General features: G+C 34.9%; 1 protein-coding gene across 1 annotated transcript in view; it reads right to left on the bottom strand.

Moving 5' to 3' along the window:
- Positions 1-18,892, bottom strand: part of GLRA3 (glycine receptor alpha 3) — a 194,503-nt gene that overhangs the window by 130,030 nt on the left and 45,581 nt on the right. The window contains exon 2 of the mRNA XM_059177450.1: positions 18,417-18,544. Coding sequence (XP_059033433.1) covers positions 18,417-18,544 — 128 coding nt within the window. The remainder of the gene's footprint in view (positions 1-18,416; positions 18,545-18,892) is intronic.

Genomic DNA, 18,892 nt, shown 5'->3' with positions numbered 1-18,892 from the left:
TAGTTACCCTGAATGTTAATGGGCTAAATGCCTCTGTCAAAAGACACAGGGTATCAGAATGGATAAAAAAACAAAACCCATCAATATGTGGCCTACAAGAAACTCATTTTAGAACCAAAGACACCTCCAGATTTAAAGTGAGGGGGTGGAAAACAATTTACCATGCTAATGGACATCAGAAGAAAGCTGGGGTGGCAATCCTTATATCAGATCAATTAGATTTTAAGCCAAAGACTATCATAAGAGATGAGGAAGGACACTATATCATACTCAAAGGGTCTGTCCAACAAGAAGATCTAACAAATTTAAATATCTATGCCCCTAACGTGGGAGCAGCCAACTATATAAACCAATTAAGAACAATATCAAAGAAACACATAAACAATAATACAATAATAGTAGGGGACTTTAACACTCCCCTCACTGAAATGGACAGATGATCCAAGCAAAAGATTAACAAGGAAATAAAAGCCTTAAATGACACACTGGACCAGATGGACATCACAGATATATTCAGAACATTTTATCCCAAAGCAACAGAATACACATTCTTCTCTAGTCCACATGGGACATTCTCCAGAATAGATGACATCCTGGGTCACAAATCAGGTCTCAACCAGTATTAAAAGATTGGGATCATTCCCTGCATATTTTCAGACCACAATGTTCTGAAGCTAGAACTCATTCACAAGAGGAAATTTGGAGAGCACAAATACATGGAGATTAAACAGCATCATTCTAAAGAATGAATGGGTCAACCAGGAAATTAAAGAAGAATTGAAAAAATTCATAGAAAAAAATGATAATGAAAACACAAAGATTCAAAATCTGTGGGACACAGCAAAGGCAGTCCTGAGAGGAAAATACATAGCGATACAAGCCTTTTTCAAGAAACAAGAAAGGTCTCAAATACACAACCTAACCATACACCTAAAGGAGCTGGAGAAAGAACAAGAAAGAAACCCTAAACCCAGCAGGAGAAGGGAAATAATAAATATCAGAGTAGAAATCAATGAAATAGGAACCAAAAAAAAAAAAAAAAAAAAAAAAGAAAAAGAAAAAGAAAAAAAAAAACCAATAGAACAAATCAACGAAACTAGGAGCTGGTTCTTTGAAAGAATGAATAAGATTGATAAACCCCTGGCCACACCTGTCAAAAAGAAATGAGAAAGGACCCAAAAAAATAAAATCATGAATGAAAGAGGAGAGAACACAAATAACACCAAAGAAATACAATTATAAGAACATACTATGAGGAACTCTACACAAAAAATTTGACAATCTGGAAGAAATGGATGCATTTCTAGAGACATATAAACTACTGCAACTGAAACAGGAAGAAATAGAAAACTGGAACTGGCCCATAACCAGTAAGGAGATTGAAACAGTCATCGAAAATCTCCAAACAAACAAAAGCCCAGGGCCAGACGGCTTCCCAGGGAAAGTCTACCAAACATTTAAAGAAGAACTAATTCCTATTCTCCTGAAACTGTTCCAAAAATTAGAAATGGAAGGAAAACTTCCAAACTCATTTTATAAGGCCAGCATCACCTTGATCCCAAAACCAGACAAGGATCCCATCAAAAAAGAGAGCTATAGACCAATATCCTTGATGAACACAGATGTGAAAATTCTCAACAAAATACCAGCCAATAGGATTCAACAGTACATTAAAAGAATTAATCACCACGACCAAGTGGGATTTATTCCAGGGCTGCAAGGTTGGTTCAACATCCTCAAATCAGTCAATGTAATACAACACATTAATAAAAGAAAGAACAAGAACCATATGATACTCTCAATAGATGCTGAAAAAGCATTTGACAAAGTACAGCATCCTTTCCTGATCAAAACTCTTCAAAGTGTAGGGATAGAGGGCACATACCTCAATATCATCAAAGCCATCTACGAAAAACCCACTGCAAATAACATTCTCAATGGAGAAAAACTGAAAGCTTTTCGCTAAAGTCAGGAACACGGCAGGGATGTCCATTATCACCACTGCTATTCAACATAGTACTAGAGGTCCTAGCCTCAGCAATCAGACAACAAAAGGAAATTAAAGGCATCCAAATCGGCAGAGAAGAAGTCAAACTATCACTCTTCGCAGATGATATGATACTATATGTGGAAAACCCAAAAGACTCCACTCCAAAACTGTTAGAACTTATACAGGAATTCAGTAAAGTGTCAGGATATAAAATCAATGCACAGAAATCAGTCACATTTCTCTATACCAACAACAAGACAGAAGAAAGAGAAATTAAGGAGTCAATCCCATTTACAATTGCACCCCAAACCATAAGATACCTAGGGATAAACCTCACCAAAGAGGCTAAGAATCTATACTCACAAAACTATAAAGTACTCATGAAAGAAATTGAGGAAGACACAGAGAAATGGAAAATGTTCCATGCTCCTGGATTGGAAGACTAAATATTGTGAAAATTTCTATGCTACCTAAAGCAATCTACGCATTTAATGCAAACCCTCTCAAAATCCAACCCATTTTTTTCAAAGAAATGGAACAAGTAATCCTAAAATTTATATGGAACCAGAAAAGACCTCGAATAGCCAAAGGAATATTGAAAAAGAAAGCCAAAGTGGGTGGCATCACAATTCTGGACTTCAAGCTCTATTACAAAGCTGTCATCATCAAGACAGCATGGTACTGGCACAAAAACAGACACATAGATCAATGGAACAGAATAGAGAGCCCAGAAATAGACCCTCAACTCTATGGTCAACTAATCTTTGACAAAGCAGGAAAGAATGTCCAATGGAAAAATGACAGTCGCTTCAATAAGTGGTGTTGGGAAAATTGGAAAGCCACATGCAGAAAAATGAAATTGGACCATTTCCTTACACCACACACGAAAATAGACTCAAAATGGATGAAGGACCTCAATGTGAGAAAGGAACCCATCAAAATCCTTGAGGAGAACACAGGCAGCAACCTCTTCGACCTCAGCCGCAGCAACATCTTCCTAGGAACATCGCCAAAGGCAAGGGAAGCAAGGGCAAAAATGAACTATTGGGATTTCACCAAGATCAAAAGCTTTTGCACAGCAAAGGAAACTGTTAACAAAACCAAAAGACAACTGACAGAATGGGAGAAGATATTTGCAAATGACATAAGAGATAAAGGGCTAGTGTCCAAAATCTATAAAGAACTTAGCAAACTCAACACCCAAAGAACAAATAATCCAATCAAGAAATGCGCAGAGGACATGAACGGACATTTCTGCAAAATAGACATCCAGATGGCCAACAGACACATGAAAAAGTGCTCCACATCACTCGGCATCAGGGAAATACAAATCAAAATCACAATGAAATATCACCTCACACCAGTCAGAATGGCTAAAATTAACAAGTCAGGAAATGACAGATGCTGGCGAGGATGTAGAGAAAGGGGAACCCTCCTACACTGTTGGGAATGCAAGCTGGTGCAACCACTCTGGAAAACAACATGGAGGTTCCTCAAAATGTTGAAAATAGAACTACCCTATGGCCCAGCAATAGCACTACTGGGTATTTACCCTAAAGATACAAACGTAGTGATCCAAAGGGGCATGTGCACTGGAATATTTATAGCAGAAATGTCCACAATAGCCAAACTATGGAAAGAACCTAGATGTCCATCAACAGATGAATGGATAAAGAAGAAATGGTATATACATATATAATGGAATACTATGCAGCATCAAAAGAAATGAAATCTTGCCATTTGTGATGACATGGATGGAACTAGAGGATATCACGCCTAGTTAAATAAGTCAATCAGAGAAAGACAACTATCATATGATCTCCCTGATATGAGGAAGTGGAGATGCAACTAGGGAGGTTAGGGCTGTAGGAGAAGAATCAATGAAACAAGATGGGATTGGGAGGGAGACAAACCATAAGTGACTCTTAATCTGAGGGTTGTTGGGGGAGCGTGGTCCAGCTGGGGGGTTGGGGTCATGGACATTGGGGAGGGTATGTGCTATGGTGAGTGCTGTGAAGTGTGTAAACCTGGTGATTCACAGACCTGTACCCCTGGGGATAAAAATACATTTTATGTTTATAAAAAAATAAAGATTAAAAAAAACAAGTGGAGCCTGTGCAGTTAGGAAAAGCCCAAAATCTATTGACCATCAAGATGCATAGCACATAAAATTAAACAGATATAAAAAGGAAATTGTTTTAAATATGAAGGATAGATTTTTAAGAACAAAAAAGTTCTTGAAAGTCCTGAATCCCAGAGGTGTTATAATTATTTGATTACTAGTAGAAAATTTTTTTCAGTATTTCTTCTTTTAATTTTATTTTTCATTTTTTTAAAGATTTAATTTATTTATTTGACAGAGATCACAAGCAGGCAGAGTGAGAGAAGGAAGCAAGCTCCCTGGTGAGCAGAGAGCCCCATGTCGACCTCGATCCCAGGACCTGAAGATCATGACCTGAGCGGAAGGCACAGGCTTTAACCCACTGAGCCACCCAGGCGCCCCTCTTTTTTAAAAAAATAGATCTTTTTGTAATATTTACTTATTGGAGAGAGAGAGAGCAAGAGAGCACAAGCAAGGGGAGCTGCAGAGCGCGAGGGAGCCTGATGTGGGGCTCAATTCCAGGACCCTGGGATCCTAACCTGAGCCAAAGGCAGCTGTTTAACTGACTGAGCCACCCAGGCATCCTTTTTTAAAAAAAGATTTCTTTGTTATTTCTAAATATTTACAAATGTTTAAATTTTTGAGACAATAAGTGTCTTATGTGTCATTATGCAAGAAAGGAGAAAGCATGAATCTTTTACCTCATGATTATGTTACCTCAAGAGAAGTATAAAGTCATAATTAACTGTTAGATTTCTTTTGGCTTAATATAAATCTAAGGTATTGAACTCTAAAATATGTACACAGAGTATCTGGGAATCTGGAAAAGCTAAAACAAATCATTCATATTTTCTAGGTTATTCTCTGTTTCCTAGAGAACATGAAAACTGCTTTTTCTTTTGCTGCTCACAGTAATATGAATCTAGGGAATATTGTTTAGCTTGAGATAAACTCTCTGCTCCATTGACTCACAGCCTTTGGAAGAGAGAAACACAAGAGCACTAGTATCGGGTTAATTCATCTTCCAATAAAATGTTGATGGAAGTGTATTCATATTGTGGGGACATGGTCCCGTGTTCAGCTGCCACTATGAGACTGCCTTCTCCATCTGACTTTGAATTCTTTGGCTGAAACTGGAATAAATACAACAGTGAGGGGAGTGGGTAGTGATTTTTCTTATTTTAATTTAGCAAGAGTCAGGGCCTTTATTTTTGGGACTTTAATTTCTCTGTGGACGTTGCCTAAAAAGGGAAGCATTTTTTTACTATCTCTTTTGAGCTCATCCTTTAAATTTAAGTATTACATAATTAATTATATATAATTATATTTTTATATTTAATTTATATTATATATTATATTAATTTTATATAAACTTATATATAATTTTAGAAAATGGTGGTGAAAAATAGAATGAAGGTAAAAATTCAGCATAGGCTTTAGGATGTATTAGAGATATCTGTTCGAATGCATTTCAGTGTCCTCTGGGCTTCATGGCACTTCTTAATGATTCCAGGAAGGTTCTGAAAGCAGAAGTACTGAGTCCTATGCTAGGAGGAGGACTCCTCTGAAGTATTTGTCTCTCCCTAAAATGTGGCACTGGCATCCCAAGTTGACCAGAGGCTTGCATAGTAAAAGTCAATAAGGAAAATAACATGTTTCCACAGAAGAGTAATTGTCAAGGGAGTAACTAATTGAGGCTTTGACTTATAGTTGGGAACATGGTATTTTATATTCTATAAAACAGACTTCAACCCTTGCCTCTTCAACATGCCTGCAATCACATGCAGAAAGCTCCTCCTAAAGGCAGAAAGCCAGACTGGTTTCAAAGTCTAAATTTCATGTGGTAATAAAGTAAATCACAGTGTTCTGAGATATGTTATTATTTATTCTAGTGGTTATCACATGTGCTCTTTGCCTGATAATGAAACATGCAAGAGTTCTATGTAGTTCCGATTTGACTACTTAGGTATGTGTTCTTTTCTTCAGCAGAAAGAAAGTGAATGAATTCAGGACACTAAACCTTAATTCCAAATTTCAAAACTAGAGCAGACACTGACTTGAAATATGTGTGTATGTGTGTGTTATATATAGGTATATTATATATATATATATATATATATATATATATATATATAGTGCGTGTGTGTGTTATATATAATTTTAAGAAAATTAATCAAAATAAATTAAATAGATTAAATTAAATTAATTTTATCTTTAGAAAGTTTAAAAACATACTAAAAGTATAAAGCAACTTGAAAATAAAAAGCATTGTTTTTAAAGTAGTCTTGGATTAGATCATGGAATCTCTTTGATGTGATACAAAGTATTTGGAATTTACTTTATGAAGCTGAGGGAACCATTACAGATTTCTGATCATGGTTGTGTAACAAACAAACACAACATGGTGAGTTGTGGAATGGATGGCAAAAGCTTAGAGAGAGAGAAAACAAGAATTTATTGTTACAGTCCAGAGGGGAGATAGAATGGCCCTGACTAAGGCAGAGACAGTGGAGATGGATATAAAGAATGAAGTGGACACAGGACCATAAAGTTTATAAAGCACTGTCTATACTCTAAGCTTCTGGTCTGGCAGATCAGAGCAGCAATCTTAATCTTTCTATCTTAACTATTGATATGTATATTCAAAAACTTTGTAGAGAATGAAGCTCAGAGAAGATTGCAGATATTCTATTGCCATTACAGAGGGCACCTGTTTAGCCCTCCTTGGCCAATCTGCTACTTCTCAGTGCCAGGGCAAAAGCTGTTAAATCCATCTAATACACTGCTATGTTTAGCAATGGAGAAAATAATTGCTATAGCATCCATATGGCAAATTGTGCCTTTAAATTGTTCATTACATTAGCCATCGTTGGTCCTGAAAAGCTAACAACAGTACTTGCAGATGTTTTCAGCAGCATGTTTTTTTTCTTTTAGATGTCCTTTAAAGAAACACAACATGCCTTTTAAATTCAGAGATGCATAAAGGCAAAATAGCAAAGTGCATTGCAAAGACTTGGCAATTATATTATTGCACTTCATACTAGGAAAAAATTATTCACAAGGCAAAGCTCAAGCAAACAAAGAAACAAGCAAAAAACAGCTCAAGTGTTCATGAAAATGATTCTAAGAAATGTTTAGCATAATGTTGTATTAAAACCTCACTCTTTTAAAAGACACAGAATGCCATTGAAAGACTAAATCTCAAATAATGTTGTATTTACATTTATATACATGTACATCTCTATGTACGTGTCACATATATATGTAGTTATGTTACAAGGAGAGATATTAATTGTATTTACTTACTTATTTTTACATTAAAGATTTTATTTATTTATTTATTTGAGAGAGAAGGAGAGTGGGCAGGGGCAAACGGAGAATGGGAAAGATAATTGCAGCCTCCCTGTTGAGCATGGGGCCCTGTGCAGGGCTCCATCTCAGGACCCCGATATCAGGACCTGAGCCAAAATCAAGAGCTGGCTGCTTGACAGAATGAAACACCCAGGTGCTCCTTATTTTATTTTTTAATTGAGAAAAATAAACTTGATGACTTTATATCCACATTTTAAATTACTTATTCATATTTGAAGAGAGTTTGAAAACTATGACATAAAAATAGGATTTAGTTTCTTCCTTCTATTCTCTTTCCTTCAGGAAAGAAAACGCAGTCTTAAAGCCATTCAGTCAGGCAACAAAAGGTGGATGTCCATGTTGAGATGACTATGGGGAATGTGGTAAACTAGACAGGATGAGAAGGACATCCGAGGGGAAGGGATATATAGACACACACAGAATGCTGGAGCCAAAGTGAGTGAGGAGGATATTCCTCAAGTGGGGCAGCTGATGTGGAGTATTAGAGACGGGTTAAGAGAGTGTCCACATGGGGGCATCCTGGAATGGTCAGTCAGAGTCTGATCATGACACTAGGGCATTTGTGTGGGAGAGGATGTGGCAGCAGGCAAGGGAGATTTATTACATGTTGATCAAATACATCATTATTTTAAGGATAAAGGGAGCCAGGTTTCTTATTGTCAGATAAGGAAGTTAAAATATGGTAACTCAGCAGCTAGAATAAACTTATGGTATCAGAAATAACAGTGTGAACCATGATTTTTAGTAGACAAGTAAAGATAGTGATGTAGATTAATATATATATATATATATATGAATATACACAAGTGTGTATGTATATATGTATATGTATTTATACAAATACATGAATGTGTATAGATATATCCTGGAATACACCAACTTAATCAATAATCAAAGTGAACATTAACAGTGATGGCAAAGATTAATGTGGTCCACCATCTGATTAAATGCAAAATCAGAACAAAGCATCACTTCTGTGATATTTCTATTAGGATGCATTATTTAAATTGAATCATGAAGAAAATTACTAATGCAAACTGAAACATGTTCTGTTAAGTAAAGGAATAATAATATAATTTTTAAAGTCATGAGCATGACAGTCATAGAAAGCATGAGGTTTTCGTTCAGACTGAAGGAATCAAGGAGAAATGACAAATAAAATACAAGACGCGATTTTAAAATGGATCCTTCTGCTACGAAGCTGTTATTCAGATTATGGATAAAATTTGAATGGGTGTCCACTATTTATAATGTAACAATATATTCATGTTAATTTTCTTGTTTCAATGGTTAAGTTGTGCTTGTCTAAGAGAATATTATTTGTCTAATAGACTCAAGTATTGGGGCATCAGGTCAACAACTTTCAAGTGGCTCAGGAAAAAAAAATGTTTTGTGTTGTAGTTGCAAATCTTCTGTTAATCTGAGGTTGTTTTAAAATAAAAAAGGGAAATTACCACAGAAAAATACATTAAAAACTAAAATCAAAGAAAACATAAAATGTAGGGGCCACCAATCTAAATTAGTGAGCATTTCAGGTGAACATTTATAATTTTAGGAAGACTTATTGAAGACATTCTTCCTATTAAAATGACCTGTATTATGTAAAAATGCAAGTAGAAAATCACCTTTTTCAAAAAATAATTGTGCACTTTATTTAAGAACAATAATGTCTGCCTGAGTATAAATAGTTAAAATGGAGAAAATGAGTTGCTTATACTTTTCCCTGAAAAAAGAAACCAGGTAGGAAATAAGTATTAGGTACACATGCCATTCTGGAGTTAGAATGTGCTATAGAAGAATAGAATATTTGAAAACTGGATTTGTGATGTGGGAGAAAGGGACTAATACAGACAAATATTACAGATAAAAAGACAGCAACTACAAAGACATTGTGAAGACAGCCAGTGCTATTTCTAGATAAAGAAAGTAACCATTAGAGATAGAATGAAAACAAAAGTAACAAAAATGCAATAAAAGTTTGGAAAGAACATGTATTCGTGGGATTGCTAAGAGAATATTTTCTGCCTGGATCCAAATTATACTTAAGGGTTATCAAACAATAAGATCAAAAGAAAGAAGTAACATCCAGAAACAGTTGGTAAAATGGCCTAGTAAAATAATATTTTATTGTCTATGGATGTACATTTATTTGCTCTCTTATTTCTTTTCATCTGTTAAACTGGCTTCTAGTTTCAAATGACTCCTAGGGGCTTCTATTTCAAGATAGAAAGATGAACATAGTTTCCTTTCTCTCTGAGAGCATCAAATGATGTTAGCAAATAAAAATGAAACTAAACACATCACACCAAAGAGAATGGAAGGAAAGTCATAATTAGTTCAATGACATAGAATATAGAAGGCAGAAAAAAATGGTTGATCGATGGAACAGGCTAAGCTTAAATAAAATAAATGCAGGTTAGGACTGCCTGGAGAAGAGAGCTAATGAGCTAAGAACAACGCAGGGAGGCACAAAGCTTAGGGTCATCCTCTGCAGGAAAAGAGATAGGAAGTTAAAAGGGGTCTGCAGGGAGAGGCCATGGGTACTAGTCTCAGAAGTTCCCTGCTTCCCGCCCATATTCCCACAGAGTAGGAATGGCTTGGGGTGTAACCCTCAGGAATTTTTCTTTTAGATACTTTATCTATCTATCTATCTATCTATCTATCTATTTTTATTAACATATAATGTATTATTTGTTTCAGGGGTACACGTCTGTGAATCATGAGTCTTACACAATTCACAGGGCTCACCATAGCACATACCTTCCCCAATGTCCATCACCCAGTCACCTTACCCCTCTCACACCCCTCCTCTCCAGCAACACTCAGCTTGTTTCCTGAGATTAAGTCTCTTGTGATCTCTCTCCCTCTTTGGTTTCATCTTGTTTCATTTTTCTGTCTTTCCCCCTATGATGTTCTGTCTTGTTTCTCAAATTCCTCATTGCACTGGGGTCATGTGATATTTGTCTCTCTGATTAACTTATTTTGCTTAGGATAATACCCTCCAGTTCCATCCACATCACTGCAAGTGACACGATTCTGTTTGTTTGGTTTTTTTAATTAGCTCTCAGAAGTTTTTGAAGGTATAAAATAACTTTATTTATTTATTATATACTTTTTGCAAAGATAGGTTTATTAAAGTGATTAGAGATAATATGGTTCTGTGAATCAATGCTGACTTTCAAAATGAGTTATTTTCCAGCTTTACTGAGATATCATTGACATACAACATATCATTGTTTAAGTTTATGGTGCACACTGTGTTAATTTGATACATATAGATACTGCAGTAGGAAAATCACCTTAGCATTTAGCTTACATTTCCATCATGTCACATAATTACTGTTTCTTTTCTGTGGTGAGAACATAGGTGATCTACCCACTCAGCAGATTTTAAATAGCAGTTTGGTAATTTTTAATAATACAGTATTAACTGTAAACACAATGCCCTGTATTAAATTCCCAGAATCTACTCAACTTCAAGCTCTTTGCAAAAAGTTAAAAAAAATATATATGATTGGAGGAAACAGAGTTCTTGACAGTACCTTAAAACTAAAGCCATCTACAGTTTGGCATCTGAAGGATACCGACCAAAGCCTAGACAACACTAAGCATTCATCTACAGCAAAGTTCTGTTCAGGGCAGGAATGTCTCAGATTTCCCTTTCCAGTGAGTTAAATAGCAGCAAACCACCTCCTTACACAAATACTCACACACACACACACACACACACACACACACACAACCAGACAAAGCCTATATCAGTGCCCAGATCGACTCAGTCTTTCCAAAACTACAGAGTATTTCCATCACATATAAGAAAATTAGCAACTTAAAGAGAGTAAGGATGATGAATAAACATAATTGTTCCTGCAGGAAGAAAAGAGAAATCATGGGGGAGAAAAGGAAAACAGAAGAGGTAGAATAAGAGAATTGAGGCATTAAATTAGAAGTCTAGTTAGTGCAAAGGAATCTTATACTACATCCTTTGCAAAAGGCCTAGGGACCATCAGACAGACTAGAACAGATTCTCACCAGAACTAACCAATTTTACTTTTGGAGTTTGCCTCAAAGAAGCACAACTCTGCAGAAGGGCTGTTGAGACAAGGAAGTGCTGCTTTTCATCACTAATAGTTTTAGACAACTGAATTTCTACCAAGCTCAGGTGCCTGTTTTTTGCTGCTGTTGTAAACAAAACAAACAGCTAAACATATAAAATAGCACCTGCCTAACAACATGTAATACAGACTCCGTGATGTCACGTTCAAGGAAAATGGTCAGGATAAAGAGGACTGTGAAGATACCAAAACAAAATCAAACAAAACAAAATCTTCCTAAATATTCCAAATGACACCAGGTAAAATATCAAAGAGTCATTTACAGAACAAATCTGAACAATCCTCCCTAAATATAGAGAAAAAGGACAAAAGGGTAAAGGGTATGAGTGGGAGTGTATCAGACACAGATGATGAAAGATCAGAATTTTTTTTTTTTTTTTTAGGGAAAGAGCTGTTTTGGGGAATAACACAAAGCAATGCTACCATAAGCCATACTTTTTCTTAAAAAAAGGAAAAACATGCATAGTTAGAAAAAATCTAGGCTACATATAAGGGAGAAAAAATCACAGTAAAATTTTGATTTTTGTTATAATGCTAAATGTCAGTAGACAATGGAGCATCTACAAACTTTTCAGCTAGAATTCTGTTGTTCCCTCATTGTATACATTTATTTTCATGTCAAATGGTTAAACAAGAGATTAATGTGTAATACTATTCCGTGATAAAAAGAAATAAGCTATCCAACCACAAAAGGACATGGAGGATTCTTAAAAGCATATTGCAAATCTGAAAAGTCTTCACACTGTAGGATTCTACCTGTGTGACATTCTAGAAAAGACAAAACTCGCACAGTAAAAGATAAGTGGTTGGTAGAGATTTGGGTGGAGAGGGAGAGTGACATTCGTAGCTGCAGTACAGGGGAATTTTTAGGGCAGTGAAACTTCTGTATGATACAGTAATGATACTTATATATGGGTAATTCACTTGTCAAAACCCATAAAATGTACAATGCAAAGAGTGAACCTTAAGGTAAACAATGGACTTAAGCTCATAATAATAACACCATCATTATTAACTGTTGATGAAGAGACATTTGATAGTTAATCAATATTAATTCATCAATTCTTTTTTTAAATATTGGTATTGAGAACCACCAGAATTCATTTATTTATTTTTTAAGATTTTATTTATTCATTTGAGAGAGAAAGAGAGAGGCAGAGCACAAGCAGAGGGAGAGGCAGAGGGAGAAGCAGGCTCCCCATTGGACTGGAAGCCCAATGTGGGACTCAAGCCCAAGACCGTGGGATCATGACCTGAGCTGAAGGCAAACACTTAACCCACTTAGCCACCCAAGTGCCCTAATTCATCAATTCTAACTAATATACTGCAATAATGTAAGATGTAAACAATAGAAAAAAACTGTGGCGGATTCGAGGGGAGATATGGGAACTCTTGGTAATTTCCAGTCAATTTTTCTGTAAACCTAAATCATTCTTTAGAAAGTCTAGAAATTAGAAACAAACAAACAAACAAATAAATAAATAAATAAATAACCAGGGCTCAGAAAATGTGTCTATCAACTCACTCTTGTTCTGAAAATGAGAAAGTGTTTTCTTTCTTTCTTTTTTTTTTTTAAGATTTTATTTATTTATTTGACAGAGAGAAAGATCACAAGTAGGCAGAGAGGCAGGCAGAGAAGAGGGGGAAGCAGCTCCTTGCTGAGCAAAGAGCCTGATGTGGGGCTTGATCCCAGGACCCTGAGATCATGACCTGAGCCGAAGGCAGCGGCTTAACCCACTGAGCCACCCAGGCGCCCTGAGAAAGTGTTTTCTTCTATCTCTGTGTGTGTAGAGAGATAGAAATAAAACTTGACCAAAAAAGACAGTGAACTTGAAAACTAAATGAACAGCCAGATGTAAATATAAATTCAAGAAACTGCTGGTTACACGATTTGGGTTCTTCCCTTCAATCATCTGGAACTCCAAGTGCATAACATGGTTGGGTTGTGTGTTGAGCACTGCCTCTCCAGACTGTGTGTTCAGGCTGTTGTGTGGTGCTTTCTGTCAGGTTGCCCTTCCATTTCTGCTTTCTGCTAGATAGGAAGAGTTTGGAAGAGAAAGGATTTCAAACTGCAGGGAAGAAATAGTGTTGCCTGCCTATTATTTTTGTCTTTCAAAGTGAAGATAATGGTTCCTATATATACCATTTCTGCTAAGACCAAATTTTATGCAATAATGATTTGTGCAAAACTCTATCCTCTGTTGAAGGATTAACAAGTTTAGTGACAGGTGGAGATTTACTTGCTAACTCTTTTAGTAGACTCTCAGATTGTTTGTTTGTTTGTTTGTTTGTTTATTGAGGGGGGTGGGAACAGGGAGAAGGAGAGAGAACCTTAAGCAAACTTCATTCTCAGTGAGGAGCCCAATGGAGGGCTCAATGCCATGACCCTGAGATGATAACCTGAGAGGAAATCAAGACTAGGACCCTTAATCCACCGAGCCACCCAGGCGCCCTCTCAGATAATTTCTAAACCCAGTTGTTGTTATTAAGTGTATTCTTTTTTTTTTTTTTTTTTTAGATTTTATTTATTTATTTGTCAGAGAGAGAGAGAGAGTGAGCACAGGCAGACAGAGTGGCAGAGGGAGAAGCAGGCTCCCTGCGGAGCAAGGAGCCCGATGCGGAACTCGATCCCAGGACGCTGGGATCATGACCTGAGTCAAAGGCATCCGCTTAACCAACTAAGCCACTCAGGCATCCCATTATTAAGTGTATTCTTTATATTAGTTCAAGAAATCATTATAGATAACAGAACTAAGATATAACAGAGATTTGGAGTTGTTCTCATACTCAAATTATCCTCAAGACACAGAGGTTCTTTTGGGGAAAATTGATTATCATAAAAGTTTAAGATAAGTTGCAAGCATTCTGGAGGGAAAGAGAACAGTTGATTAATTAGTTAAGAAGAAATAAAATGTTGGTGAGGATGGATATTTAAATGTTTTAATTTCTTTCAATATTTATTTTTATAAGTAGCTAATAGTTATATTTAATTTAATTACTAAGATAATTTTTGATGAAGAGATTGTCCTATCTGGGCTTGGTACCAATTTAAAGTGTTTTAAGAGAATCACTTATTTCTACTTTTGTGTGGTATATTTTAATAACCTATTTAGAACATTTAATCTTGAGTGCCTGGGTTGCCCAGTGGGTTAAACATCTGTTTCCAGCTCAGATCATGACCCCAAAGTCCTGGGATCGAGTTCTGCATTGGGCTTCCTGCTCAGCGGGGAGTCTGCTTCTCCCCCTGCCCTTCACCCCACTTGTGCTCTCTCTTTTTCTCAAATAAGTAAATAAAATCTTAAAAAAAAAAAAAAAACTTAAACAGGTCAGATTTTTTTTAAAAGAGTACGTTGTTTTAGAGAAATGTGACAAAAAATACAAACAAGTATCATAATTTATGTTACAGAAAAATGTCTACATCTAGATTTGTTAAGTTAGCAGTATATGAAAGAACAAAATCAAAATAACATTTTAACAAAGCCAATTGATATTTTTTAATAGTTGTTCTCCACTATGCCCTGCAATATATTTTCCTTTTTGATGTATATATATATTTGTGAAAACAATCAGAAATTTAAAATCAGTATTACAGAAATAATTACATAATAATGTATTTGAGCTAAAATAATTAATATTACTTGTAAATTTTGATGTTTTGAAAGGTGAAAATACTATCACATTATTATTATAATTTGTACTTCACTGATTGCTAATGAGATTGAGTGTTCTTACTTATTCTCTGTAAATTGTCTGAGAAGGTCAATACTGAGATTTTATGTTTTTTCTCTTACAAAATTTGTAAATCCCTGAGAGTTTAAACATCCAAGAGGTTTTTCCCAATATTTTTATATTTTGAAAACACTTGCCTATTGCCTAAGAAATTATCCAGGTAAATTTTGTTTATTATTAGTTTTTATTAACATTTTAATCTGCGAAGATGTGAGGACTAAATCTAGTAAGCTATTGTAATATATTGTTACACCTGTTTTGGCCAATTCCCACTCCTATTCTTTTTTTTTTTTTTAAGATTTTATTTATTTATTTGACAGAGAGACAGAGATCACAAGTAGGCAGAGAGGCAGGCAGAGAGAGAGGAGGAAGCAGGCTCCCCACTGAGCAGAGAGCCAGATGCAGGGCTCTATCCCAGGACCCTGAGATCATGGCCTGAGCAGAAGGCAGAGGCTTAACCCACTGAGCCATGCAGGTGTCCTCCCATTCCTAGTCTTTTAAAAAAATTACTTAATTTTGCTTATTAAAAAAAAAAAAAAACAACCTAGTAGAATATCAGACATTACCAGAACACTTTCATCATACTTCTGCCCAATTAACTTTTTTTTTTTTTAAAGAGTCATGGTGGGTCCCTAGGTACCTGACAATAGAAAGGCTAATCTTCCTCTCTGTCCCATCATCTTCTGATATGTCTTAGATTTAGTTTATTAATGCCTCTGTACCTCAAAAATACTTAAATTTATTTATATTTCAATATTAAGCAATGAAATGATCGTCAAAGGATTATGATGTTATTTTATTCAATAAAATGAAACTGTGTTGAATATGCTTAATTTGGGGAGGAAGTTGTGAGCTTCCCTGGAGACAACAACAGTTCACTCTTAGCAAGAGGTCATAAAAACAAGAGTGTTAGCTAAGAACTAATCCATTAAGGTATTGGTTTTTTAAAAATGACATTATATGTGGTAATCAAATGAGCATCCACTTGCTTTTCTCATATTCAGAGTATAAGATATATTGAAAAACCATAAAAAAGAGAGAAAATCCTCTCCCCTTTCTCTTTGTTCCTTTAAGGACACTGGGAGGTAAATATGGATTTTCCTATTCCCAATTAAAAAAAAAATCTACTAACTTCTAAACTGGCTTTGGTTAGCAGCTAGTTTTTCAAAATGTATGTTTATTTAAAGAAAATCTGTACTTATTTTAATCAAGAACAGATATTTTCAGTTTTTTTCTGGGTCTCACACATAAATAGTAATATTAATCACAATTCAGATGGCTCAAAATTTCCTTTGTCCTTTAAATGATTGAAATGATAAAATAAAAGTAAACTTTCCAAGAGAGCAGCAAAGGCACTGGGACAGCTGTTGTGTGGTTAACAACTTATCTGTATTTTTATTAAGATATCCATTGAGTCTGTTTATGTGATTTTTTTAAAGTGCTCACAGATATTTAAAAATAGGATGCATTTTCCCCTTTAGTTTTCAGTGAAAACCAAGCAGTACTTCTGAATCATCAAATAGAATCATCATAATGAATCCACTAATGACTGACTATGTTTACTAATATGACAACTGAATATTTTTCAAGATCCTTTCAAAGTTAGTTTTAAACTAAAGTTAGGGATACTGCTCTTCCTCAATTTGTAGAAGATCTTCATAATGCTGAAATCTCATTTCATTTGTGTATGATAACCCTTAAGCTGTACTAATTTCTCACAGCTTACATTTAGTGTTTTCCTCTTGTGCAGTTAAAAATATTTATGGTCAGGGCACCTGGGTGGCTCAGTCGGTTAACCATCTGACTCTTGATTTCGGCTCAGGGTTATGACATGGAGCCCCACCTTGAGTGAGTCCTGCACTGAGTGTGGAGCCTGCTTAGGATTCTCTCTCTCCTCCTCTCCCTCTGCCCACCCCCCACTCATGCTCTCTCTCTTTTTCTAAAATAAATAAATTAATAAATCTTTAAAAATATATTTATAGCCAAAAAATATAAAAATAAAATAAAAATATGGTCAAAACTCTTAAAAAAAATTAAGAAAAGCAATCTACATGTCAGAATCATTTTGAAATTAAGGCAATTTATAATTTTTTACTTATAAATTATCAACAAATTTTACTCTTAATTTTTTTCTCCTACTACCCATTCTTAGTATTTATCAATCCTTCTCTAAATAATTCTTAAACTACTGCTAAGCAATTCTTTTTTCTTTTTTTCTCCCATAAGAACAAATTCAAGAAAAAAATAATTATTGTAACTACATTGTATTTCCTTTCACCCTAAAGAGTGAAAATAGCTTAACTGAATCTCATGGAAGAGGTCAGCATTCTTATCATTTGGATTATTTTCTTTATTGAAATAGAATAATAATCAAGATATATTAAATAAATATTGGCATGGAAGTAGCTTTCTCATCTTTAACCTAGGACATATTGTGGGACATAAGCTACATATATCCTGTATAAATGTTCTGCTTATCACTACATTAAACAGTAGAATTAAAAAAAAAATCCTGAATTGACAATTATACTTTTTCCTATAAATTTAGGCAAAATATTTGGTAGATGGAATAATGTTTTAAGTGTTATCTATAGCTTTTAGTTTTCAGACTCTTTTCCCTGTTCATAAATTCAGTAACTGATTCTCCACAATATAGAGAGTCTTGCTATGGGGAATTAAAATATGGTTTATTGCCATCTCTAAAGACGCTTCCATTCCAGTGAGTAGAAATACATTTTAGGAATATATTATAGGAAAACATATTAATTGTCAAAAATATAAAAATAAAACATTTATATATTCATATATGTAGCGAATATATATTCATTTTAGGAAACTGTATAAATTTTTTCTAAAGTGAGTCATCATGAAATAAGTATAACAAATAAAGACAAGGAAATAGTATTGGTCCAAAAAAGACAAATTCTAAGAGTTATTAACATGAGACTAGCTTTTTTTTTTCCTTTTAAGACATATCATTGAGTTGTACAGTACTTGAAAGATTACTGGAAATAAGCATTAGAATTTTCAGTGGAATCAATCTGAAAATTTATCTTGCTTAGGCATATTCAAAACACATTTCACACAAAATAATAAGTCGAACAATTACCTTTAAAGTTAGGTCTGATTCTTGCATCATATCCTGACGTCCTCCCCATTAATTTGTCCAGAAAGTCAGAAGGTGACATTGGAGCACTTCGAGACCGTGCGCTGTCTGTTTCCTTTGTTGCAACCAAGCTACAAAGGAGAGGAACATTCAGATTTTACAAAAAACAACAGCAGGAAGTCTTCCTAATAATTGTCACTACAAATAGAGAATAAAAATGGCAAGCAAATTACCTTTTAAAACAAAAAGGAAAACTTTCTATACTAAGCAGTGAATGTTATCTAATGACAGGTAGGTCTTTATAGATCTACAGTCAGTATTTATAAGGTTTTGTATGTATTCGGCAAAAGGTCAGAGGTCACACTATTTTGTGTTAAGTCTAGAAACAAAGCCATTTCCAAATTAGTAGGCTTTCAAATTTTGTATTTATCCAAACTTGACTTCTAATTGCAAATTTTAGTTAGAAGTGTTATTAGTGA

This window comes from Mustela lutreola, chromosome 1 (assembly GCF_030435805.1).
Source record: "Mustela lutreola isolate mMusLut2 chromosome 1, mMusLut2.pri, whole genome shotgun sequence".
In the NCBI taxonomy this organism is placed as follows: Eukaryota; Metazoa; Chordata; class Mammalia; order Carnivora; family Mustelidae; genus Mustela; species Mustela lutreola.
Note: the sequence above shows the minus strand (reverse complement) of the source record. Positions and strands in the feature narration are given on the sequence as shown.